At 37.1% G+C, this 27,847-nt stretch overlaps 1 protein-coding gene across 1 annotated transcript in view; it reads right to left on the bottom strand.

The window, feature by feature from the left end:
• PTPRN2 (protein tyrosine phosphatase receptor type N2) overlaps positions 1–27,847 on the bottom strand; it is a 664,155-nt gene that overhangs the window by 566,571 nt on the left and 69,737 nt on the right. Inside the window, exon 2 of the mRNA XM_042802176.1 lies at positions 26,319–26,369. Within this exon, the coding sequence (XP_042658110.1) occupies positions 26,319–26,369 (51 nt within the window). The remainder of the gene's footprint in view (positions 1–26,318; positions 26,370–27,847) is intronic.

The following is a 27,847-nucleotide window of genomic DNA, read 5'->3' as shown; positions in this document are numbered from 1 at the left end:
TAGTGGCCTTACCATTAGACTTGATGAAATTTAAATCAAAGAGAAGTCCTTATGTCCAAAGTTACTCTTTGTTCTCACACCATTAATTATATTAACCTTTTTTTTTGCCATGATACTAGGGTAAAAACCTGTATCAAGCTGTTTTTCACTGATATCCATTACTGAGGAACTGCTTGGGAGACTGCCCTCCCCTCTTTTACACAGCATGCATTCCCCCCTTTCTTGAAGTACATCTTTATATTTGGGTGTACACCAAAACTATTTGTGCTTGAAAGCACAAAAGTAGACACGTCCTCATCAAAAAACATTCTGCCCAGTCCTTGTGTCATTCACATTTATTTTTAGGAATGAAATGGCATATTTTTTCCTATTCATTTGTAAAACTGAATAAAGCTGAACCCTACTTTAAAACACAGTTCATGACTAGTTGGATATTGGTCAGCTCTGGCTGAGAACAAGGGCAAATCAAGCTAGCCATATTTCTACTTTCTTTGCTACAAAATCTTTTGGCTTTATGACATTATTGTAAGAACAGATGTACATATCTGTCTGTTAAATGAACTTATAACCATGGATAGATTTTTTTCCAGTAGTTATACCAGATTCATGCCCTTAAATCTCTTAAGGAATTATTATTCCCTTAATAATAACAGTGACATTACAGATGGGCTTTTTTTCCTTCACAAGAGATCTTGGAAGCAAGGGAAAGCACAGAGCATAAGAGGCTAATTACATTCTGCATTAGTGGAAAAATATATTTCACTTCATTAATATATTTAAATAATGTAATTAGTATTTTAATTGAGGCTATTTAATTAACATATTTAAGATATTAAAGAAGCAGAAGCTAAGAAAAATCAACAAAAGCTGTATAGATATCCATTCTGGTTTTAACAATTGCATAGACACATCAATGTATTCATATACTGGACATTAGATTATTATTGTTTAGTTTCATTTGTACTTTCCACATCTTCACAGTCCTTGTCTGTCTCCTTTTGTCTTCTATGTCTACTGGAAGTAGGCAAGGAAGCTCATTTCTCTTATTCTCATATTGCATCTATGATGTGACGAGCTCCCTGCTGCTCTAGCTATATAAACAGTGAAAACACGCAGGTGTGCAAGACATGTAAAATATACTGATTATTCATTTACATAAACACATACCATACCTGTAAATTAGCATGTTTACAATTGCTTACTATTGAATTAAAAAAATAAATTAATTCACAAGTTCAGCTTTGTGTTCATTACAATCTGTTACAGATCGAGTTAGCTTTCTAATTTGCTTCCTGAAAACTTAAGTTAATGCTTAACTTTAATTTAGGTGCCAATTCTATTGCAGACGTTCAGCATGCTGCTTGGTTAAAGGATTTGTGATTACATTCTGAAGATCTGTTCTTAACTGTCAGCTCTATTATCAATAAAGCAGAACTAAGCTCCAGCTCAGTGTCATTCCTGTCCTCTCGAGTTATGCATGAACCTGATCTTTTTTCTGTGTGTTTGGGAAGAAAAAGAAAAGCTACAATACAGGAGCTTAATTCATTGAAAATGGAAGGAGAAATCAAGAAGTTGAGGAGAATTTTTCTAATTTGAGCTTCTATACCTTCATGAAAATGTCTTGGATTTTATATATATATATATATATATATATGCATGTATGTATGTCTGTGTGTATATAGATACTGGGGGGGTGTGGGGGGGTCTTTTTGGGGGGAGGGTCTTGGGGGGGATGTGTTTTCCACACCTGTTCGTTCAATATGCAAAGCTTGCTAAATGTAGTTATGATATTATACACCTACACTTCTTTCTGTTGCCAGAGGGCACATCCCAGGAAAGAAAAAATAAATTTAAAAAAAAAAATCAAGGAGAGAAAAAGCTGACCCTTTACTCCTGGAGGGTTGTGCCTTGGCATCACTGACCTCTGCATAACGGACAAAATTTTAATTTATTAAATTATTACAGGGTTAATTTCATCAAAGTACACGTAATTCTAAAGAAGCCTAATGACTTCCAGTCTGCAAACACTTATCAAGATTTAACATTTATTTTTTGGCAGTGGTGTCTTATACTATTATGAAATGATTAAGAGTCTACCAAACGCATCAAGAGTTTAAGCCACTGTACTGCTGGGCACTTCCCACACTGGGACACCTGGACTTTGCGTTTTTCATCGTATCATTGTATTGGAGCTTAAAGACCTTTAACATTAAGAAATCTGGTTGATCACAAAGTGATCTGATGAGCCCTGTCTAACATTAAAGGGACAGAAACAATCATCCCCACATAGAGCATGTAAAAATCCCAACTGGAATAGAGTTGTGGGTAGCAGTCAGATCAGCAAAAGCCTGGACATAGACTGGTTTATATCTTCATTCCTAGTACAAAGCACTCAGCTGGAACCAACTCTACAACCTAGCCTAAACCCTTTCTGCTGAGCTGCCCTGGAAACTTTCTTATTAATTCAAATGAAGCTGTAAAATCCAGTTTAAACATATTTATTTACTTATTCCAACACTACTGAAGTTTCACTTTAAGTTTGGCCAAAGTTTTAGGGCCATTTTGTTGCCCAAACTCTGGACAAGCTGCAATTCACACATGTTCCAGTTCTGAACTAAAACTTGCACCTTTACAAGCCTATACGTTTCAAGATAAAAGTATTCAGCTAACCTCCTACACAGCACAACTTGCAGTGAGTCAACCACACCAAAATGGTTATGTAATTTAATTACACCTTTGGATAGTCTCTTTAAAATCAGGATGTGCTTTTAGAGATTGGAAGCTCCATAAAGCCTTGAAAGCAGTGCCGTGAGTCCAATACTTGTTACATAGATAAGACAGATTGTTTGGTCTTCTAGGAATAACACAAATTAAAGAATTTCAAAAGAATTTCAGGTATCTTCCATTTTGCATATTTAACTCCAAATCGTAAAAAGCAAAACAAAAAAAAAATATATTTCTAGCAAATATTAAATATCTGCATTCTCTCAAAATAAAGTTTAACCTTATACCTTTTTTGTAAACAAAAAACTCAACGCTTGCATAACAGAGCCCTTTTTTTATGCACGCTTTGTTTAAATTTATAAAATCAGTTTTAGAAAAATGCACCTTTTATTGGAAATAGCTAGATTTTTTTTTTAATTGTACAACTACTTATTCCCTAATGCCATCATTAAAAGGATAAGCTTACTCTGTGAAGAATATAATCCAGTTAAAATACATCATTACTACAGATAAGGGTGAGCTCTTCCACATGTTCCCAGCTGAAACTGTTTCAGATTGCCAACTCAAACACATTTAATAAAAGATGGTAAAGACTTGATCTATTGCTCACATCTCTCCATTATACCCACTGAAAAAAGCCACAATTAACTTGATTTCAGTTTCTAAACTAAAAAAATATACCATTTCAAAGACAACACTTCCTCTAGCAACATGTGAACCACAATGATGACAAGTTCACTGGACTCCATTATTTCAAATTAGGTTGCAGAATCACAAGACTAGAGGCTATGGCACACAGACCCCTGCATTGAGGACCAGACAGACTGAAATGACCACAAAGTGTGCAAAAAGTAACTCTAGTTCTGGAAGTGAGCTAATATGGAAGCTACTTTGCATCACAGGAAAGGCAAAATAACTGACAGCAAACACAGTAGTTCCCTTCTCCCCAGACAGTCTGCTGTGGGTTCTGGCCTCCCCCCCTCACATAATTATGCAGGTTATGTTACTTACCCACCAGGAAGATTCACTGAAACCCAAGCAGATCTGAAGCAAGGGCTCTGAAAGCAGATAAACACCCAGATCGCTACAAGGAAAGCTGCATGTGCTTGGGGCTGGGGAAGGGAGAAGAGCCAGCAATCACCCCAGTGGTGATCTGGTTGGCTTAACCATAGCAAACTGCATCCTAAAATTCACCTCTAAAATGACCAACTGAGGTCACATATAACCCAGTGACACTATGCAGCTGCACAGGTTCCAGTTTCCAGACCTGTAAGGTTCAGCTTCATTCTGCTATAAAAAAAAAAATTAAAATAAAAAGTTTCATGTGTTGTAGACATAGCTTGGTATGTTTACTTTGCACAAGGTAAACAGTAAATTTAAAGGAAACTGAAATTAGTAGATGTAGCACAGTATTCCCAGAAGTCCTTAATCTGAGTCTTTGCTGAAATTTCTTTCACAAAAGACTTTCCTCTTCACATGTGCAGTGTGTACTATTTCATCGGGTCAGTTTTTGTTCCACTCAAAATAAAATGGACAGGAAATTAATAATTTACATGCTTCAATGGAAAACATTATCTTTCCTGTTAAGAAAAAAAACCCCACAATATCTAAATTTGCCATAAAAGTAGATGTATCCTTAGAATGATTTTTTTCTTCATTTTTAATTAAGATGAATGGATTCAGATGGACTGATCCAAGATATTTATTTCACTTAAGGTATTTACCAGACTTCATAAAGGTATATTATTCGTGCTAAAAGTGAAACCCATCTCCTCACTTCTGTTCTATAGTTTTCTTCATATGCAATACAATAATCCCATGCCAGATAAGATTCCAACACTGTACACTATTTTTCATCAAAAATTTTCAACAGGGCATGCTTTTGAAGTTGTTTTTGCTTCACACTGAGCCTCTCTGAACATTCAAAGAACTGTTCAGCAATCACTAGTACCATACTTCTCATTAAGGTCTCAATGGTAGGAGAACAATGAGAAGAAAAACACTGCCAAATCACTGCAGAAGACAACTAATTTTTACAATTACTACTGCAGATTCATTCCAAATCAGAACAGCCATTATACTGCCAAAGAGATGGAAGTTTCAGAAAGGAAACTGCATCACTAGATGAATATGAGGAAGTCCAAATAAAAGTAAAGCATTTAAAGTATATAAATTCTACGTGCAAGGTCAAGCACCTAAAAACCAATAAAATTTATATAGGTTACACTCCTTAAGCCAGCTCTTTGTACCTATATAACACAGGGTATTTGATCCCTCTTTCCCCATTCATAGTATAGTTGAAGGCTCATCACCAGGCATCATGATCTGTGGCTGCAGAGGTTGTGAACTGATTTCTTGCTCAATAAAAATGTCTGTGTATTATTTCCTCGTGGATTTCCCCTATAGCGTCAAAGATAAAGAGGGAAGATGGAGCCATAAATGAGCATATATAAACAGGGGTTACAATTCTCATAGCCTTAGCAGTAAATATTTTCCTGTAGTTCCATATGTGATTTGAGTTGGGTTTCTACTGATTATGACACACTCTATATTTCTGGTGATTTATATGACATACCCTTGGTATAATTTTGTGCTGAACAAGTTTTTGATAAATATATACAGACAGTACAGAAACCTGTCCCGCTACACACTTGTGACAGTATGAATTAAATTACTCATTTCTATATTACATTTGTGCTCTCCTAGAAGCTGACTGATAGTGAGAGAACTGCATTTTGATCTCTAGCACTGCACACTGTTAACAAAAAGCAACAACTTGGATCCTCACCTCAAAACCCAAAAACTCAATTACCACATCAGGGCATCAAGATGAACAAATGCTCCCTGCTCAGCAGCACATGCCCCGGCTTTACCAAATCCCACTCTATGCAGACAAAATTAAAGTAGTGGTAAAAAAGGGCAAGCCCAAAATGACCTGTAACGCTGCTGAATCCACTCCTCCTCTTGCACTTGTGCCTGACCAATGGGGGGGAGGTAATTAACAGCCTCCTCACACTATTACACATTAGTCACAGCCGACTGTCAGTTTTTCCAACTCTTTCTTTTGGCAAGGCAGCTCTCTGCCTGTCGGCCCCTGCCTTCTGCAGGATTTGCTGCTCCTGAGGAAAGGTGCTGCATGGTCATTGTGCCCGGGCTGTTCCCCTGCCAGCTCATCCAGGGATGTTAACAGTGAGCTCATCACGCCCAAGACTTTCAGCCTAAGGTTTACTTTTCAGTCTCGTAGCCTTTCTCTGGCGTAAGTACAAAATGTTTTCCATAGCATCTGCTCGTCTATGATATAAGCAGGGTCAGCACAATGTTAAATCAAAGTAATTTACACCTATTCATGCTGACTTAGCAATAAATAACACATCAGTACTAAGACGAAACTATCTACAGACTTCCTAATGTGTACAAGCATTACCGAGAGGCTTCCCTAGCTATACTGCATGTGTAACTGCCAACCACATCATACAATATAAGGATTTACAAGCTACCATTTTCTCCAGCTACCACTGAAGCATAACACTTAAGGCTAGTTACAGTGTCGTTATGCTGTAGCAATCCTAGTTTTAACAACTCAGCTCCACAGCCGAACAGATTGCTTTTCTAGTAAAAAAAAAAAAAAAAAAACAACAACAACAACAACAAAATTGAGTTCAGTCTTCTTTTGAATAACTAAACCAAGATACTGTATTAGTCACGGGGACAGTGAGCTGGTTTGTTGTGTTTAAAACTCGAGTTTCAGAATTTTCCTTGTGAAATTTCAGGATTTACCACAACAGCCCAGACTGTGAATTCTTTTCTGATCAGCCCTGCCTGTCATCACCCTTCAATGGCATCCACAGGGAATATTTGGATCCTTAGCTGTGGCTCCTGTATGAGCTGCTCTTGCTTCTGAGGGATGCCAGCCTCAGCAGGGTACAAGAGGGAGACGCTGATGAGGAGTCAAGAGAGCACACTGCATTAATGCAGGAAAATAAAAGGTCAGAACTCAAGGAGGGACTAATGAAAGGGAACAGAAGGAGAGAGTAATTCATTCTGGGGGAGAACAGACTGTTTGTTATTTTAAATTTCATTGGAAGTTAAGAATTTTCTCTGAAAAGTAAACATTTTTTTTCCCCAATACAACAGTAGTGTTATACCAATTCCCTTTCAATTAAAATAATTGTCTTATAATAAAAAATATGAAATAAAACCCCACTAAATATTTGTGTCATAATGCAAAGCATTGCATTTTGTTGAAACATTTCATTTCCCCCTACCACTACCAAAAAAATATTATAAACACTAAAATTATGCATAATTGAAAAGTATCATCTTTTGATTATGGATAAAATGTATGTATTTTAGCACTTTTAGGTTTTCCTTACTTTTATTTGCAACTATTTCTCATATAAAATTGCAAATAAAACACTTTTATCATGGCTATAAGGCTGTATTCTGACTATTACTGACCAAAAATGAGCAGCTTCTTAAAATACAGTTTGTGCATATTCATAAAACATTTAAAAGAAAAGTGCTGACAGACCCTTAACAACAACAGTCCCCCTAAACACCTCTCATAAATTCATCTGTTTAATAAGAACGTCATCCAATAAGCAGGTCAGAGAACTGCAAAGCAAACAGGGTAGCTCTGCTGCTGCAACTACTCCTGAGACAATACTCTCATCACATAGAAGATAACCATTATGCTATATATGTTTATTATAAAATAAATCTTCTTAGCTGTACATTTTCCAGATAGCAAGTACTGCTATAATTTCTCCTTTAAAAGTGTTGCAAAAGCCATACTCTTGAACATGAACATTGCACACTCCTGGACTGACTGAAAATGGAACCTTCCTTATTTCTGCATCTGTGATTATTACAGCAAAATAAATCTGTGTACATATGGAAGAAGGGAAAAAGGATCAGAACTGACCCCCAAAAGGGACATAATGATTGGCTGACTATCAGTTGTTAGAGTTATGGTCCAAATTATACTCCCAAAGCAAAAGTCTCTTTTGGAGGTTTTCAGTTTCAGATTTAAAAACAAACAAACAAACGCACGCGTGAAAAATACCACTTCTGCTGTGTTCTTAACTGAAAGGGCCTGGGGAATCATCCACACAGCTACAATGGCCTCATGCTGTGGGTGTAACTCCAGCCACAGGGGGATTTCACAAAGCCACATCACCAGCCTGGCAGGGCTCTCCTGTGGCTGTGAGATGCCTCCCACCAGCAGCACAGCTTCAGGCACAACCTGGAGCAACTTCACCAACCGAATTCATGCCTCCAGCCACAAGACCCTCAACACAAATTCTGGCCCACCTGGCAATCAGGCTACCATACCCAGCAATGGGCTGTGAGTCTGGGCCTCTGCTCTGTCAGGAAGAGAGAAGAACCTTCCCCAGAGCAAAAATGGGGATTGTGCTTATGGACTTTCTGATCAGCTGGGAAGAGATCCATAGTGGGGTATGGAGGTGTGTGAAGGACAGGACACATTTCTTAAGATGGGTCTAAATCCCAGTATCACCTTAGTTTCCGTGGTCATGGATTTTTGAGGTTAGCATATAGGACATTAAAACATGGCCTCTGGCAGACCACTTTCTATTTGCACAAAGATCATGTGCAAACTACATTTGCCCAACTTTCACATGCCTAAAGCTAAGCAGAAAACGCAACCAAGATTAAAAATCAATCTTATTCCACCTTCTCTCCAGGCAAACCAAAGGCTAAAAGCCTGATGGAACATCTTGTTCCCTCCTGCCACTTGTTTAGAGTGGCAGAGGGGATGCAGTTTCCGGCATATACCCAGGTCTTCCCAAATACACCAAGATTACTTCAGCTGGACTCGGGGTATTCCTGGGATGAAAGCAAGATGCACACGCCAAGGGGCAGATAGGTTTTCATAAGGTGTGTCTACCCAAACTCCAGCCCAACAGGCAACCCTCTCCATCCTAACAGCCACTGAACTGCACAGCCCACACAGGACATGACCCTTGTGGAGTACAAGGTAGAAGGGGAAACCCACATCATCCTTGCCAGCAGCCACAGGCACTCTGAGACAGATGATCCAATCACAACAGTCAGGGGACAGAAAAGAGCAATTGCTGTTTTCACATTAGCAGTATTTCTGACCAGAAAATGGGATGGAAAATGCAGAGACTTGCAAGAATGGCCAGGCTGCCTGCTTTTGCAGGAACACACCAGGGAGGATGAGGAAGGAGCATCTGGAAGCTGGAGACAGCAGCCAAAAGTCTCAAACAAGGTTTAGGCTTTGGAAGGGGCATCCTGAGCATAACAGCACAAGCAAGTCAGACTTGAGTGTCGTATCTGCTGAGGCCATGAACAAGACCATAATATTTCTATTATTATTCTGGTAACAGCTTCTTTTAATCATGCGAGTTTTGAAAACCTGTAAGAAGTACATCACAGGTATGGATAACACAAACATAATTTTAACTTTTTTTTTTTCATATAGTAGAACATCTCAATACCAATTTTCTTTAAGACTTTTCACATCATGTATGACCATGTTTATGTTGCTTACAGGTACATATAAATGCTGCTGTAAGACAGGTAACATGCCACAAAGAAAAAATAACTGCATTTCAGGAAGTTACTTCTAAGATATTAGAAAACTTATAAACTGTTTCTTGACATAACAGTGACCTTACTAAGAACCCAAATGCTTTTAAACAAACAATAAAATATCAGTCAGTGCTGCCACTTGTGGCTGATGCTGAATCATTCTGTACAGCAAAGATTTCCAAAGTTACCAGATAAATACTGCAAAACTTGGCCATCTTGAATTACTTTCCTAAGCCTTGATATTTTTGTTCTTTCTTCTCTTTGGTATCTAACATCTCTATTATCAACTAACTCTATAAATTATTTTTCACAAGAGCATTGTACTTTTCCCCCATAAAAAAGGCAAGTCTCCCATTTTAAAAATAAATATTCTTTTAAAATATTAAAATAAAATAATTCAAGTTCTCTGAATCTTCTGCAGCTATTAAATTCTTTGTTACCTCTACTGCCTATTACCAAAACCGGTCCTGAATCCATCAGCTTTCCACCCCCCATTATGTTATTAATCCTTGTTACTGCACACCAATTTCACTGATTCTCTTCCATTCTGTGGCAACTAATTCTAATGGGAAAAGGTACATGGCTGAACATATGGCAAATTAACTAGTATTTCTAGATCTCAGACTACTGTCACACAAGACAATTTCTTTGGATTTCCTTTCTATTGTGCATAATGTCACTATAGCTGATAATTCAATTATTTCACAGAAACAAAAAGAGAACATACATCAAGTATTTGAAATCCAGTACTAAAATGTACTTTCTAAGCCACGTTATTGTTACTCAAGCTCACCTCAGAGAAAGCAAGTACTTTTAAGAAAGTGAAACTTGTTAGAGTATCAAATTCACCTCTGTAATATTCTTGCTTACCAGTTTCACACTGTCTGCCACTGAAATAACGATGGACACACAGAGAAGGCTATTAGGTAATTCTGGAGTATAACTTGGCATCTGGCTTTATCTATTAATTCAGAATTTCCCGTAACATTGATGGAGCTGCCTTCATGGCACCCATCCACAACTCCACACATTGGCACCAACCCCTGACAGGTCACATTGCTACTTAAGTAATGGTATTTTTGCAGAATCACAGGTTCTGTTGCTCCAGTTATGCTTCTCTTTGCAGTAGTTTCGATCCTGACCCTGGCATTGTAAACTGTCAGTCGAGCCTGTCTGACTAACAGCTCTACACTGCTAGCACCTTTCATCCTAATTTAACAGCCTAGTAAATGCATCAGGCAAAACAAATAATAATGGGATTTAGAGATCAGCTAAATCCAGTTACTGTTGAACCACTGCTGGTTAAGGCAAGACAGTGATAACAGACTAAACCTGTTCAAACTGGCATAGTGACTATGCCTGCCTACTGGCTTTATTCAGCAGTGGTGACAAATACTCTTAACTGCTCAGAAATATCAGGTGAGATTTCTTAAACAGTCACATCAGCTCATTACAGAAATTTTGCTTTTTTGACTAACTAGGGAAAACAAATAAAAAAAAAAAACCTGAATTTTCACAATACCTACACAAGAGGGATGGCCATACAAGTGCTGTGTCTTATGGATTTGACACACTCTTTCACGAGCTCTCACAAAAGATTTAGTGTTTTTCATACTTCATATTCTCTGAGAATAAGGCCTCAAAAAGGTATGTAATATTCAGGAAAATAAACTTTCTTCTCATTATATGTTTCCGTCTTGGATATGATCTTCCAGACATCCAGCACTGAAGCTAACTCAGTCCTCAAGTAAATCAAGGCTTTTAGCACTTTCATCATACAAGCACTCTTGATGCAAATGAGTAAACAGTGACTCATGGAATAAAACTAGGGACCAACTCTATAAATTATGGGGGAAAAATACAACACTTTTGGGAAAAATAAAAAAAGACAAGTTTACGATTTTAAAAGTAAATATTCTTTTAAAAAGATGAAAATAAAATAGTATTTGCTATATTTTTGAACTATACTAAATTATGGATTTATTCAAATATAAAAGTCAAAGCATGCCTACCACAAACTGTATGTATGTTATTTCTGAATACATAGAATAACCCTCATTAAATACTATTCTTTACTATTTTCTCTTAAAAACTACTGGTGAGATGTAGCTTTACCAAAACATTACCTATCTCCCAGGCTCATATAAGCTATTAGAAACCCCTAAGCAACTAATGTAGCCTGACACTTGACTCAGAATTCAAGACCTAGCACAGTAAGATGTGTGCAGGGCTCCTTTGAATCTAAAGAGCAAATATGCAAAATTAGTATTAATTTGGTTTAATAACAGATTTGGGAATGGAAGTGGAGGTATAAGGCAGTGTCAACAGAAACAATGTTCAATGTTTCTCTGTAGGAATCTGGCAAACTAAACAATTTCTCTGCTTTTGACCTAACCGGCTACTGCAGAAGGCAATGTGAAAGTTAATCTGAGAGCCTGGCCCAACAGAAATGTTTCTTTATCTCAATCTCAATGAAGCAAAGATAAAAGTTATTTGCACAGGCTCCACACCCCTCCACCGTCATACTTTCTCCATACGTGCCCTTTTAAGTAAAGTGTCCAGAGTCACGTCTTCTCCATGCCCAGCTCCGAGGCTCCTTTCATTGCCTAGCAGATCCCTCATCCACGGAGGCAAAACTGAATTTCACTTTTGGTGACGGGTGTGCATGGGAAGGAGGGCTGGGAGGGAGCCACTGTGTCCCCAGCCTTTTACCACCTTTGGGATTCCCTCAGTTCTTCCCCCCCTCTTACATGTCCCTCCAGGCTTCCTCCATAGTTCTGAAGCACCTCTTCCCCCATTCAGCATCCTTTCAGTATCCCCACACTCACTTTGCAAAAAAAAAAATCAGTTTCCCTTCCCTCAAGCAGCAAATGCAGCTCACACAGGGCTTCCCAGGCTACGGCAAGAAGAAAAGGTGTCAGGTCACGGTCAGACTCTCCTCCAATACAGAAAGGACAACATGGCCACACGTGGAAAAATAACACTGAGCTGAGTAGCTCTGGAGAACAAAGCTTACCATGGCCCAGCTGAAAGAAAAGCAAACCACTATTTTGCCAACCCTGTCCCCCACACCAAATCTACTGTGAGGAGCAGGTGAATCCAGAATATCTCATCATCACCTTCTCAGTCTTGCAGGAAGAGCTGCATTCTTCAGTTGAGTCTGAAGTTGATTCAGATATTGTTAACAGCAAAAGATAAGATTATGAGTTCTTAAAGCCCCACTCAGATTCTCTCACCTTCCATAAAAATGGCCACTAATCAATACTCTTCACAGTTTCTTCAAGTGCAATTGTGTAAGACATTTCCAAGATGTGGCTCACAGGGGGAGAGTTAGCCGCTCGGCACACCACGCTCCCAGACCTCTGCAGAGCACAGATCCAGCCGCGCAGACAGCACGGCTCACGGGCACAGACAGTAAACAAGTAAGAATAAATCAGTCTGCTCCCCCATAAAATTCTTGCCACTTGAGCTGCAGTATCTCTCACACTGATACTGTAGATAATTCTGTTTCGTCTTGATTACAACCAGTATTAACACCCAAAGCAATAAAATCTTTCACGTTCTCATTTTGTTCAAGCCAAAGGACAACCCTGCTGCAGTGACATACAGCTCTGCTCCTCTGCAGGTGTGTTACACTGCCTACAAAAATCTCATTGTCTAGCAGAGGGTAATGCTTTGAAAAAAAAAAAAAAAATAATCAATGACCTATATTAATTTGTATTTTCCACCAAGAAGACCTCACATATCATCATAATCATGTTTCTATACAACAGATGGGTTTTCTCACATTGTTTGCATTTTTTGCTCCTTTAATGGAGTGGTTTTAGACTATGTCATTGATTATATAGCTGTAACGTGCTATTTCTTCCAGCAAAAGTGTCAGTCTGGGGTTCACTGACTGGAAACAACATAAAGAACAACACAGGGGATATGAACCGAGGATGGGGCTAAGTTTTGCAGCACTTTGAAAACAAGAGGTAGTTCATAGCCAGTTACTTATTTACAATTTTCAACATCAGGGAATTCGGTATTATATCTGGATTTTTTTTTTTTTTAATCCAAAAGTTTTCTCTGCAGTATATGTATTAACATCCAAGTGAGTAACTCAAACTCCCTGCAATAGAATTAAACCCCCTCCTGGTTTTCTCCTGGCTGCACGATTCCTCCCCATGTTACTGCAAGATGACCAGCTGCCATGGGAAGGGCACAGATTCTCCCAGGTCTTTGTTCTGGGAGCAAGAACTAACATTTCCACCTCTGAGACAAACAGGGACCTGAAACCATGGTCACTGGTATCCTGATGGAGACCTCTATAAATGGCTCCTGGTAAGCCTTCCTTTTGAGGATGGAACAGATTTGTATTTTTGTGTGGTTAGAAAGCATTTCTCTGCTTGAAGATGCATGTTCACATAATAAGGAGAGCTGCAGCTCTATAAAATCATAACACCTGACATAAAAGCACTAGCTCATAAAAATATTGGCATTAAAAGGTAGGAAGAAAGCTATTTATGCCTCCTCTTATTTTTTCATCTAAAACTATACTTCTGAAAACAGATAGTTTCAGACCAAGAAAATTCTGTTTATTTATTGTTTTTAACAAAACATCTTCTGCCTGTGCCAACAACTTCTTAATAGTAAACAGGAGGCAAATTGCATGACATACAGGAGCAGATTTTGTTTAGCAAATGCTTAATGTCATTGTCATGGTTTCTAAAAAGGCAGCTTGTAATGGCACTGAATTTTCACATACTGCAGCTTAATTAACAAATGCCCATTTCCCGTTTATATCTAACGTAGAGACATTCAGATTTAAAAAAATGGAAATATTTACTCATGCACTACTGTACACGACTGAAAAGTATGATTAAAAAATCCTTAGCCCTAGAATTTGGAACTATCCTTTCCTTTGGTCTATGATGAAATAACAGTCATCTTCCCCACAACTGGGGAGAAATCATAAGGCACTCTTTGAGCAAGCTGATATGCATTTGTGGGATATTTGTTTAAGCAAAGCAGGAAGGAACCACTGCATTAACTTTACAAGTGATTGCAGCCATGAGAAAGTATGTGTCATGTTTAACCCCAGTCAGCAACTAAGCACCACAGCTGCTTGCTCACTGCCCCCGAGCAGGATGGGGCGGGGGGAGAGAACTGGAAGGGTAAAAGCAAGAAAACTCATCGGTTGAGATAAAAAACAGTTTAATAATTTAAATAACAATAAAATGTAATGAAAATAACAAAAGAGAAATAAAACTTAAGACAGACAAGGGATGCAAATGAAAACAATTGCTCACCACTGACTGACTGATGCCCACCCAGAGCTCAAGTAGCAGCTCCTCCCCACCAAGCCTTCCCCCTAATTTATTGCTGGCCATGACACCATATGGTATGGGATGTCCCTCTGGTCAGCTGGGGTCAGCTGGCCCAGCTGCGTCCCGTCCCCTCCCAGCTCCTTGTGCACCCCAGATTCTTTGCTGTGGGGTGAGAAGCAGAAAAGGCCTTGACTCTGTGTAAGCACTGCTCAGCAACAGCTAAAACATCCCTGTATTATCAACACTGTTCCCAGCAGAAATCCAAAACACAGCCCCATACTATCTACAATGAAGAAAATTAACTCTATCCCTGCCAAAACCAGGACAGTGTGTCATCTCCAGAACTCAGACTTTCAGTTAATGTGTTGGCCAAGAGATATCTGGGGATAGAAACAGGATTCTTTGTGGTAGCCTGATTCTTCCTACAGATTTTTTCAGTGCAATAACCTTTTTAAAACTGCAGCTGCCTTCCATTCTAAACTATGTTGTTAACCTCTATTCCAGTCTACTTATTTTCAATTACCATGCCAACAAAATACACCGAAACCTGCAAATCTGTTTTTGGCATATTTGCGGAGGGTAACAGTTAATGAAATAATTTTACCCAATGACCTAATTCCTTAAGAAAAGAAAAAAAAACACAAAATTCTATGGGACTAGTATAAGTCTCTTTTTAGATTATTTGAAATAAAGCCCAACAAGAAAGAGTGACTTCTAATTGGCAGTGCATTAGATCTAGAGACATGAAATGGGCACTAACTTGCTGATTACCTTTTTAGTGAACATGGATTTATAATTTGTACTGCGATGTTAAACACGTTTGTCAACGCTTCACCACTGGGCACTCCACCACGCAGTAAAAGAGTCCTGAAACAGGGATTCTTTTCTGCCTAAACTTCTTTCAGAGGTTTCCATTTCTTCAGTTATTATAATCTCCAACTCAAGTGTTTGTATGGGTGAGCTCTAACAGGCGGAGAAAGACTGTCCATTGGGCTTTCAAGGCAAAGGCAGTGACCCTATTTAAAACAGGGACTGATCTACTAAAAGAAAAGGAAATCTTCCTAATAGACTCAATTTCAAACATTTTTAACAAAAACTTCGAGTGGAACTTTGTCTTCTAAAGTTAAATTTACCATAACAAAATTGAAGCAAATAAAAAGAATCTGAGACATGAAATAGGACTAGTATTTCTTAACTGTGTATCAGCATTACACTATCTTATGTTTTGTTGAACATATTGGTTCATTTTCATTCAACTGTTATTCACATAAATTTTTGAAGAAAAAAATTAAGTGGAAGAGTTAAGGGAGAGATTACCTCATTTAAGAATCAAATATTGAGAACACAGTCAATCACCATACACATGTAAGACATGTAAGTAATCAAAATTATAGGTACAAATTCAAGAGGAAACTTTTCTAATAGCTGCTGTCAGTGATTGAACAGTTTGTTCCATTAAATAACGTGGCATAAGCCATCAGCAAAATTCCATTAAAATGAAGGTAGATTGTCAGTAAAGTAGGAGCTCTTAATTATTGTAAAAGTCTAGTAAATCTTTACATCTTGAACTTGGAAGTTAGACATTGAAGGGAAATGAAGCAACATCCTAGAAAGAGAGATTAAATCAGGAGACTAACAGGAGACTTATAATTTGGAAAGGTTTACATTTTTTTTTTAAGTCACAATAAACAGAAGAGACAGTCAAGTTTATTACTTAAAACTAGAAAATTAATTAAAATTTAAAAACAAATCATACGCCACCACCCCACCCCAAAAACCACCCTGTCTCCGAAGGAAACACTGATTTCATTTTGGAAATCCACAATTTGTTTAAACAGCTTCCACTTGTAATTGGGTATTGCAGGTTGTCTTCTATAAGTGTCCGATAAACTATGAAACTATTGTCAACATACCATCCAGATGTCCATCCACCTAATTGTCAATCTACTCCTAATACCCTTTTTATCTGAATTTCACAGGAATAGATACAGCAGCATAATGTAGAGTCAAGAGGACTATGGGACAAAAAATCTGAAGGAAGGTCTCATTAGTTTTCAACTCTACCCTCAATTTTTTTTTCCCCCACCAGCACATTATAGAGATTCTGGTTGTATAATACATGCCTTTCTCATCTATTACAGAGTTCACCATAGAGCAAGAACCTGCTACAGCTCAATAGCAGATAGAGAAAACTAAAAAAATACATTCTTGCCATTGAAAACTTGCATTTTGTGCAACTGTTCACAATCATACCTGTCCTGTTACTCCAGGGAAAAAAAAAATACTATGATGGTATAGTCTAATCTCAGAAAAAGTCAGTGGGATAATGCAGTTGAAAGACTAAATACAATCTTAAAAGGGCTGAGATTAAATGGAATAAATTAGATACACATTTTCAACTTAATCATAATATTGCAAATTCAACATAAACACAGGTGTTTGCTGTCTTATATTAAAAATCAAAACACTTCCCTTTTGACCGACATCTTTCCTTGAACAGTTTAGAGTCCAACCATTAAATGTTGTATTCCTCTACTCTCCTTTAACATCCTCTGCTGCTACCAACCTTCTTAAATCATGCTGATCCTACCTTAGGGCCAATAGATGAACATGCTGACACAGCAGCAAAAGCAACAAAATACTTCTCAGCTTACACAGAGCAGCAGCCAAAAGTTAAGTAAGGGACTAAATTACAATAAATAGTTTGGGACCATAAAAAATATATTTATTATCCTGTCTACCTCTAGAGCAACTTCTGTTGTTGTTGCCATGGAGGTTTTGGGCGCAAGAGAAAACTCTGTTTAAATCAAAGGCTTCAAATGGCTTATAATGGAGAATGACTTTTCATTAACAGGTTACCTGTTAATCAACAGTACTATGAAAGTTCACTTTCAGATTGTTCTTATTTATTAAATCAGGACATAGAACAAAAAAAGCCTGTCACCCACTTTATTACAGAGCATTTATTCTAAGCATTAGAATAAAGAGAAGGTATATATTTTCTAGCTTTCTTTGGATGAATGTTCTACTTTGCACCCAATCCAGTCCAAACTAAGGACTTCCAGTAAGAGGTAACTTGGGATAAAACATTCTTTATTAAAAGTTTTTTTAAAAAAACAAACAAACAAAAAAAAATTTTATATCTGTTTAGTTCATCTATACAGAACAATCACAGTCACTGAAAGTTATTTTCATATATATTAAATATTTATATTTTTCATGTGCATATGAACTTGCATCTCATAATATTATAAAGTCATACCCTCCTCCTTAGCGTCTTACATGATATCATGGATGTTAATTATTATTGAATATATTTTCACATACAAGCCATCTTCAGACAAAATGTCACTATGTTTACTGTCTAAAGGCAGATAGAAAGTCAAAAACATATTAGTGCTTGTCAAATGCTATGAAGTCAGCAACAAAAAGGTGTTCATTAAATGATTACTTTTATGCAACAGCAGTCAACCGATGCAGTCTGGCCAGCAAATAGGGAGAAGGATTTTTGACAGAACTTTTGAAGAAACAAGAAAAAAAAGGTATTGCAACTTCAGCACAGAGAAACTTGTAACAGTAAGGAAATGTCCAAAAGAACGTTATTCAGGAGACATTTAAGAAATCTATGGCTCTGTCTCCCACACACCCATGCAAATGCAGAGTGACTAGTCAAGAGTCTCTCATTAATGGCCTTGTAAAATTGGTACATTTTTAAAATATATAGTCTGATTCATGATCCCATATTTTAAGCATACGTAGTATTAGATAACATTACCGAAGTTCTCAATAAGGATACAAGCAGCATGATTATTAAAAAAAGTATACCATTTTATTAGGGAAATGTGTTCAAAGTTTTCTACTCTATCCTCTTTAGACATTCCCATCAATGCCTCCGTTAATTACCAAAGTACCTTGATAATTAATGATAATAATTAATCTGATTGACCCAGTTAACGACTGCTGCACTGAGACAATATTCACTTACTGATATACAGGGTAACAAAGGAAAATATCACAGTTTCTCATCTAAAAGAATAGATGAAGTTTAAAATAAGCAAGTAGATCCAAAGTTATGTACTTCATTTTGGGAATCACACATTCTTAAGTAATCACAACACACTAAGCAGAAGATATCCTTTTAACACAAGAAAAAGAAATTAATCTCATTGAAATGTACAGTTGCCCAATAATTGCACTATGGCTGTTTAGCTGTCACTGCCAACTAACCAATTTCACATCTCTCATTTTAACAATTTTTTTGACTACTATTCATTCATAAATATGTTAATTCAGGGGCTTTGTTGTGTTTTTGTTTTGGTTGTGTTGTTTTGGTTGTTTTTTGGTTTTGGTTTTGTTTTTTGGTTTTTTTTTTTTTTTGAGGTGAACAATGTAGAGAAAAAACACCTGCTTTTTATTCTATTTTTTCCAAAAGCCACAACCCAAACAACTTATGAAGTAAAACATAACACTTACAAATGCCCCTTGACACAAGAAGAGGAGAAAGTGTGATGTATTTTCTGCAGAGGCACACTGCTGCAGTGTCACTCCAAACCAGGATTCATTTGCTTTCCACCCCATTACCAGAACATTATCCCTTGGTGTTCTCTCCTCTACAGACCATGCTGTCCTTTTCGGGCTCTTGTGCTTCATGATTCATCAGGCACAAATTTTACTGAGACTCCCTAATGCCTTTTTTCAAATAGGCTGTATTTTTCCATGGTCTCCCAAATGTTACAATTACTTTTGGGGTTTTTTGAATGTAATAAATTAATGAAATAGGGAACATCTCTGAAAATGTCCTACAAATGTGCCAACAGCTGCTACATAGCTTACCCAAATAGAGTTATCAAAGGGGTTCACCACAAACTAAGATACAAGATACAGAAAATCTCAGATACCCAAATATATTTTTCATGAAACATTTCATATGTTAGTGTAACATACATTTTCAAAAGTTACCCTAAATTGTATTATGTATCCTGCCTAGTACAATTTCCAAAAAGCAAACAAAACTGGTTTTCTAATAAATGCACAACACACATCTTGTAAGAGTGAAGACCTCATATCAACTCAAGTATTCAATGGACAAATACTGAATATTAAAAAATAGGCAAATCCACAAATTCCAGAACTTCAATCCTGCTTAGTATCAGATCATTACATGAGATCTTTGAGGCTCATTCATTTTATCACAGCAAATATATAATTTGGGTAAGAGAGGTATACTAGTTAATTAAGTTTATTCTCCAATGATCTAGGCCCCTCCCCCCGTGCCCCCAGACTACAGGTGGGGAGGTGGAGTCTTTTAACAAAAACTTCTTGAATTAAACATCAAAATCCCCCCCAAAATCACTAAAGCATACACTGGTCAAGCAATTTTACTTGCAGCACTTGCCCTGGTTCTGCAAAACCCAGTGCTGATACTTGTCGCAAGAAAAAACACAACTGTAAGTCACAATACTAAGAAATTAAAGTTTCTATATGATAACACAGCAGTGTTCTTGCCTGAGCTGTCAGAAAAAGGTCTGTCCATATGAAATAATAACATTCAACACTCAGCAGCATCAAGGCTTATTTACTAGCACAGGACACAGGAATATAAAGGATTACCTATGGCTGGTGGTAGATTTATGGCTGTACATACTAGCCTCTTACTTGGTGCTCAACAGCAGGCTGTCAGTGAAGTCTGATGGCTTTGTGCCTTGTAGAAGCTAAAACTTTATATTCTCCACAAAAAAGTAAAACACAATAAAGCTTTTAGTGACAGCAGGGATGGTGGATAGCCATAGTTGCATTATCATGCTAAGCATCTTTTCCTAATGAGAAGATTGTAACTTCAACTTTGATCACTACTCCAGTTTTAATGTTGTTGTGCTAGGCACTTCTACCCCACCAGCACAGAGGTGGCTGTTTTAACACCACGTTGAAACACAAGACACAAATAGAGAGTTTGAAAGATTGATGGGCCTTTTCTTCAAAGAGAAAAAATGCACCACACTCTATTGCAAGGTAGAGCAGATGAAGTCATGACTGAACTAAATATTTTTAAACTCATGGTAAAAATAAAATGTTATTTTTTTTCCACAATGCTTTTACCTCAAATAGCTCAGAAACCTTCAACATTAATGTTGAAAATGTTCCTGCTAGTGAATGCTGTGTATACTCAATATGCAGTATATACTCAGTGGAAACCAGACCACCTAGTTTAGAAACTGAGCTGGTACAATTATTTGCATAGCATTAGCATGGTAGGGTGGACTAGAGCTAAGAAACCCTCAAATTCCTCCAGTCACCATCTGCTCCCTTTCATTGCGTTACCACCATTCATAACAGAAGTTATGTTGCAATGTCACTTCCAGTCATTACTCCTGAGGAGCTCTGACACTGTCATTAATCCAGGTGTCTTTATTAGTACAGGTGTCTTCAGATCTTCATAAACGGGGAAGTGAGAGCTAACATGAGAGTATGTAGGCTAATGGGAAAACAGATTCTTCCTCACAAACAAACTCTGTATCATTTACTTGCTCCTATTACATGACTCAGTCACATAATCTAATGGAGAACAAGTGTGGAGAAAAAAGGGAGCAAATTTTAGTCCTGGTGTTTATTCCCAGAGAATTACAACAGGTACATATGAACTATAAGAAATGTCAAATATTCCTAATAACTAAGGCACCATCCTCATAACTGCAAGTTCTCAGGAATATTTAGGTGTTAACTCACCCTTGATTTCATTTGAATTAAGTGTGTAAATAATTCTGAAGATGTAGGTTTTTAAATTACCACTATACAATGGTAGATTTAAAAGTTTACTCCTTGATTATCACCCTAGATTCTCACATTCTTCTGACATAGTTATTCAAAGTATGTTTAAAAAAAAAAAAAAGTCTCTGAAAAAAAAAAAATCCATGATCTCCTTGAACTGGCATAGAAGAACAATGGAAAGTAAATCCTTATATTTAAATAATTGGTCAGGTTTTTACTCCAAACATATATATATACACTCCCATTCACCTCAGAATCCAGGTTAGAAATTACATCAGTTTTAGCTCATAGGATGGTATTAGGTTTTCAGTTATTTGTGAAGAATTCCTACATCCTTGGAAAGCACAGAATTTCTCTGTACACACAATAAAGCAACGGTATGTAGAGGTACCATTTAGTGTTACTCCTCAGAAGTCTGAATTTAGTTATAACAAGCATTGATGCTTACTGAAAAGCTTCAGAAAGCTTAGGCACAGATTTATAGTATCATTTGACAAAAATTTGATAGCTTTTGTAAGAGCAGTGCCTTGCAAACACAGATGTAGCTGCAGACATCTGTTAGCTAAACAATGCTGAGGTGCATCTCCCTCTGTAATTCCATCCTACTAGGCAATGATCTGTAAGACCTCAAAGCGTAACACATTAAGTTCATGAAACCATTTCAGGGATTCTGACTCTTCTCCCTTATCATCTGTAGCACACGTTTACCATTTATGGCTCATCACCAGCACATGCAATCACTTATATTCCAACCAAATGTTCAAGGAGCTCTGTAACCGAGGAAGAAAATACATTAATATTCTGAACTATCCAGAGACATCCAAACTTGGAAAGGCTCATGACTTCATACTGCAATGCTCGGGTGCCTTTAACACACCTTGCTAACCTAAGTCCCTCCTAACAAGTGCAGCTTGCATACATAAAGCAATATTGATTCAGCTGTGCATAGCTGTTTATACAGCCTTTCAGAAGCACAGCATCTTCAAACACTACTGCAGACATTAGACCGTGTCTTCCTCAGAGAAGTTTAGTGGTTGTCAGTGAGGCTTGACTTAATGATGCACACTGTGCCAACGACTATTTAATTAACTTTTTTGGTTGGCCTCACCGAGATGTTTTCTACAATCTGATCTTGTCTGTATGAACCCTGTTGTGATTTCATGCAGGAATGAAGCTTGCAGCCACAACATTTTTCATAAATAAAAGCGCCCTGATTTATAAAGGCTCTGTTGATAAGGAGCAAAGATATCACGGTAACCATGCATGGATAAAACACAGCACAAAGCTTCTTTCTGAAGCAAAATACCTGGAGATTAAACCTAAAGGAAAGAATGCAATCCTCCTAAATGAGCAGTTCGAGCGATTTAATAAAAGGAGGAATGAGGACAATAAGGGATGGTTATTTTGAAATTAATGCTTTTATCTATACCACATGGTGTCCTTCCCAGTGGCACTACCAGAATTCAATAGTGTGATTTCATAAGAAGGGATAAGAACTAGTCTTTGCTTTTCTGCTTTCAGGAGCTAGTTTGTTTAAATCTTTCAATGAGGAAGATATGCGAGCTGAGGTTTTACATGAACTGCTTTACTTACCACTTAAAGTGCAAAACAGGACATGATATATTTCCACTTATCCAACTGTACTAGGTTTTATATATAACTACAAGGAGTTTTCAAGGATAAGTGAAGGATCACTGTCTCAGTGTAAAAATTCCTTCTTGATGCTTCTTTTTCTTTCCTTTTCATATAAACACATTCCAGGCATAACAGCTAAGGAAATCAAAATACACACATGGATAAACTCATTTGCTTAAAGACTTAACCCAAACAGCAAGACTTATGTGAATGCCATATCCTTCTCTGCCCACAGCTGTGTGACTACGCATACAAAATTCAAGTACGTATACATTTCAAATGCCATTCCTTATATTATTCTTTTTCCCTTCTATATATCTTGTTTAATTAAGGTGCTTTCATTTGCTTCCTTTAGCATTTTACAGCATACCAGATTATTTTCTATTAGTGTCTGCAGCTCATAAGCATATCCAACTTTCATATCAAGTTTTTTAGCTGCAAGCTTTCAAGCTTTAAGCATTTTAGATGTGTGAAAATACTAGTTCTTCCAACTATAAAATAGAGGTAATGATGTACCAGAATTGAAATAAGGGACACCTAAGCCACTTTACCCTGCAAAGTTCTCACTTTGCAAAGGAAGAGTCCAGGAAAACTAACTCAATCTTTTTGCCTGGCTTACGCTTATGCCATTAAAATAAACATGAAACAATATGTTCCTTTTTAACTACTTGATGAGTCAGTGCAGCTCAGGAAACTGATAAAAGGTTTATGGAAATAAATTAATATTGCATGAATGCTGCTGGAGCTATTAAACAAACATAAGCGAGAGCCCATCACTGAAGCCAAGAGACCTTTATATGATGAAAGAAAGCAGCAGAAAAGTCAACAGTCATTATTACAGCAAGTTGTTTGCCCTGCAAAAATGGCATATGACCTAAACAGATGTAAGCAATGCAACAGATACAGTTATGCTGTTTATATCAGATCTTACAATTGGATTACATTGCTTTTACAATAAAAGAAACATCTTTTAACACCCCTTTTTTATTCATACAAATGAACATTTATAAAAGTCTTTCCGTCACTTCATCTTTTCTTCGAAATAAAAATTGTATTTTTTAAAAGTTATAAAACAGCTCAGTTATTAGTGGTTTGGTTATCCTTTTCCAAGTCTGATGCATGACAAGTACTTGAAGTCTCCAGTTGATGACATGAAATAACAAATACTGTGACTTATGCCTTCAATAGGCAAACCCAGTTTCATTTTTTTTAAAAAAAAAGCAGTCAGTTCAGTTATCTTTCCTGAAAGATCAAAATTATCAGCCTTCCTGCAGGAGTCAGACTCAGATCTGAAGATCACAGATGCTTCAAAGATTCTACTCAAAAGTAGCTGCTGTTTCTTACTCACATTCACACTGTACTTCAGAAATATGCACTTGTGTGACAATAAAGGAGGCAAACCTTTCCATGACCTTGCAACACACAAAGTAAGCTCTGCTCCTGAGCACAGTGACCTCCACAGACTTAAGTTCCTGAGCTTTCAATTCAGCAAAGCACTCGCATTTTAATATATCAGGATTTCTGAAGATCTTCAGAGATACAGTGGAACCAGAAGCAGTTTGGACAGAAAAAATGGGAAGAGCTGCTCAGAAGCAAGTGGCCCTCTTCTCTGGTACATATAAAAAGTAAATTCTGATGGTATTTTAGTACTTCAAAGTATGATTTTCCAAAGATTCTGTTAATTTTCTCATAAATCCTCTCTAGACAGCATTTGCCCAGTTAGAGCAAAAAAAAAAGAAATACTTTGACATTTAAAGACACTGACAGAACCCCTGCATGTATTTTTTTCATCAAGATTAGGAAATATCATTGATTAACTAGCTTATTCATTACTGACATTTCTTTAGGTTAGTTATGCCAAAATAAGACTAGATCTACAGAAGAGGTCCATTCTGAATTCAAAGATACAATTTCCATAGTTTAATTCTGCATGCTAATAAAAGTTGAGTTTTGTAGAAACCACATCTTCAATTAAGAAAACAAGTAGAACAAGCAGGTATGAAGTAACCTTTATAGCAAAATCTCTATTGAAGACTTTTTGCTATCAAAATACATACATTTCTTTACTATCATCTGTTGCATAAATTCCCCATTATACACTGCGTGCCAGATATAATGGTGGCCTATCATAAAACCCAATTAAATATATTTCCCTTTGGGAAGACTACAGCTAGGCACTGAGTATCACTGGTAGTCAGCAAAATGTACCACTGTAGAAAACTGCCACTACTCTTCTGGTGTCAATCATGGAAATTGTCAATGGCGAATTTTTACATATTATTGGAACAACTTCAAATTACACTTTCAGACAAGAACTATCTTTGGAGATGTTAATAAATGCACAGTTTCTAAACCTTCTACCTATTTTAATTCCTCCCAACTCCTCAACCATACTTCTGTTTTTTTTTCCCTCTCCTGTGTTCTGTTCCTGTGTCTGACATTCAACAACACTAGAAATTTAATCTCATTTCATCTCAAATGTCTGTTAAATTAGGATATTAATAAGTTTATCTATTAACAGACCCATATTGTTGGCTCCTGTGTTTGATGGAAAACAAAACTACTTCTTTATTCCATATATTCACTAACAGAAATTTCATATACAATACTTAAAAAAAAAATCCCTAATTACTGATCTACATATTTTAGAGCAGTAATTGCTTCAAAAGATCTCTCTCTAAACATGTTCCATCTTTCATCAGGACTTAAATGATTGCATATAGCACATTAACAATCTTCGACTATTGTCAGAAAAAGTCTTTCCTATTACTCCATTAGACTCATTCATACATTTTTGTTGACTTTGATTCTTTTGACTTACTGAAAATAAATTGTGAAGGAGAGCAGAGGAAATCTGCTTCTGCATAGTTCAAGTAAAATCCCAGAAAAAGGAAGCAGCATAATCAAGAACAATGGTAGTCTTCCTTTGAGACCTTCTTTCCTAGTATAATAAATAACAACCTTTTGAAAAAAAGGAAACTGCTAATTACTCAACATCATCCTCTAAACAGATAAACAACCTGACAGTTATTTTCACCCTGTAGTAAGACAAATTAGTAGCAATTTTCAGTGGGTTCAATTAAATTACAATCTATTTCTCATAAAAGGATATGATGTTATTCAAGGTTGAGAGAGTATATATTTTTGAAATCCATTACACTTCCCCTAACTGCTGACCAGAATAATCATACCTGGCACTTTTTTCCTTTCCTCTCCTGCTCATTATAGATTTGGCTTATTGGATCAACCACATAGCAATTACACAGCAGAGTACAGTAGTCAGCAAACAAAACATTGAAGACTTACCATTTACACAGATTTCAAAAGATTTGCAAAGTTCATCCTCAAAGAGGCAGCCTAAAATCACAATAGAAAGGTAAAAATTAATACAGGTTTCAAAATGTGGATAATTAGTGCAGACTGAAGATGTCTCAGGCTATTAAATGCTCAGCAAGACTCAGACATTTGGTTGGCCTTAGGAGTCTAAATTGGGCCATACAGAAAGTCAAGAATGTGAAAACAGGTCTGGTTAGCATATCTTACTAACTGGTTATGTCCAGAATAACCTTTGCTGGTTTTCCTCCCCCCTAATTCCTCCACTGAGTGTTCAGTTTATTCCATGCATGTGTGTCTCATTTAGTAATTTGAGGAATTTTATGTTCTCTCAATTTTGAATACGTTATGATACCACCGCACAGTAATGCTACAAAAATATACACCAAGAAATCAGGAGTTTCCTAAAGATATTTCTACTGCAATGAGACGAGCCTAAGAGTCAGGTATAAATTGTTCAAATTAAGCTAGGATTTAGTAACTGCAACCATAAACCATGCCTAGATCCTCAGGAGCACTAACTCTTTGAAGAAAGACCTAAAAATTAATCTATCCGTACCAACACCATGATACCTCCACAGACAGTTCTGAAAAATCAATACAGGTCTATGAAAAATATATATTTTTTTTTTCCATTTAAAGCAGGAAATTTGTTCCAAGACATGCTGCTTTATAGGCCCCTGCTATGCCAGTCCCATACCTCACCCTAGAAATTGCATCCAGTTTGGCAATCGTAGCTCATCCATTTATACACACCTTCACAGATGAAGTAATGTATTCTGTTCCCCTGTTGCTAGTATCACCTGACTGGGTAATGAGACACTAGTTATTATCCCCTTTATCTTCAAATAAAATGAACTCCTGCTGGTATTTGAGGGCAGCAGAGAAGTGGGCAAGATACACCTCCGCTCTCGTCACTCCACACTGAGGAATGGGGACAAGGACCAAGTGCAAAAGCAGCATGAAATACCATGCTACTCCTAGGGTCGTTCACTCTGTTAACCCAATGAGGAGTTTCTTTACTTTGTTTTATTAAAAAGATAGAGAGCTAGGACTGGATAAAACCCAAGGAATAAGGCTATATTTTGAACACATTAACTGCCCTAGAGAACACATTTTCACAATTAAGCCTTTTAACTTCTCTGGAAAATACCGTAAGTTTATATATGGACACAGAGAGTTATAGAAATTAAGTGATCTTGAACAGTTTCACACTATGCATCAAAACCAGCCAGGAACTTCACCACTTCTAAACACAGGAGCAAACCTTCTCTTGCCAGACATGCCTATCCTCACAGAAGCACAGAGTACAAGCATCTATATTCATCAGAGGCTCAAATGGATTAAGTAGTCTGTTCCTATCAAAAAACCTGAAAGGCTCAAGACTCTCTACCTATGAATTACTTGAGCCCTAACCCTGCTAAAAGAAAAGTTATGGGGGATAGAGTAATTTATGCATGCCTGCATAGCCTTTCAGCAGGTAACTGTATTAGCACATAATT

Source organism: Tyto alba, unplaced genomic scaffold, assembly GCF_018691265.1.
Source record: "Tyto alba isolate M040663 unplaced genomic scaffold, T.alba_DEE_v4.0 Super-Scaffold_38, whole genome shotgun sequence".
NCBI classification, from domain to species: domain Eukaryota; kingdom Metazoa; phylum Chordata; class Aves; order Strigiformes; family Tytonidae; genus Tyto; species Tyto alba.
The sequence above is the reverse complement of the archived record's forward strand: the minus strand, read 5'-3'. Positions and strand labels throughout refer to the sequence as shown.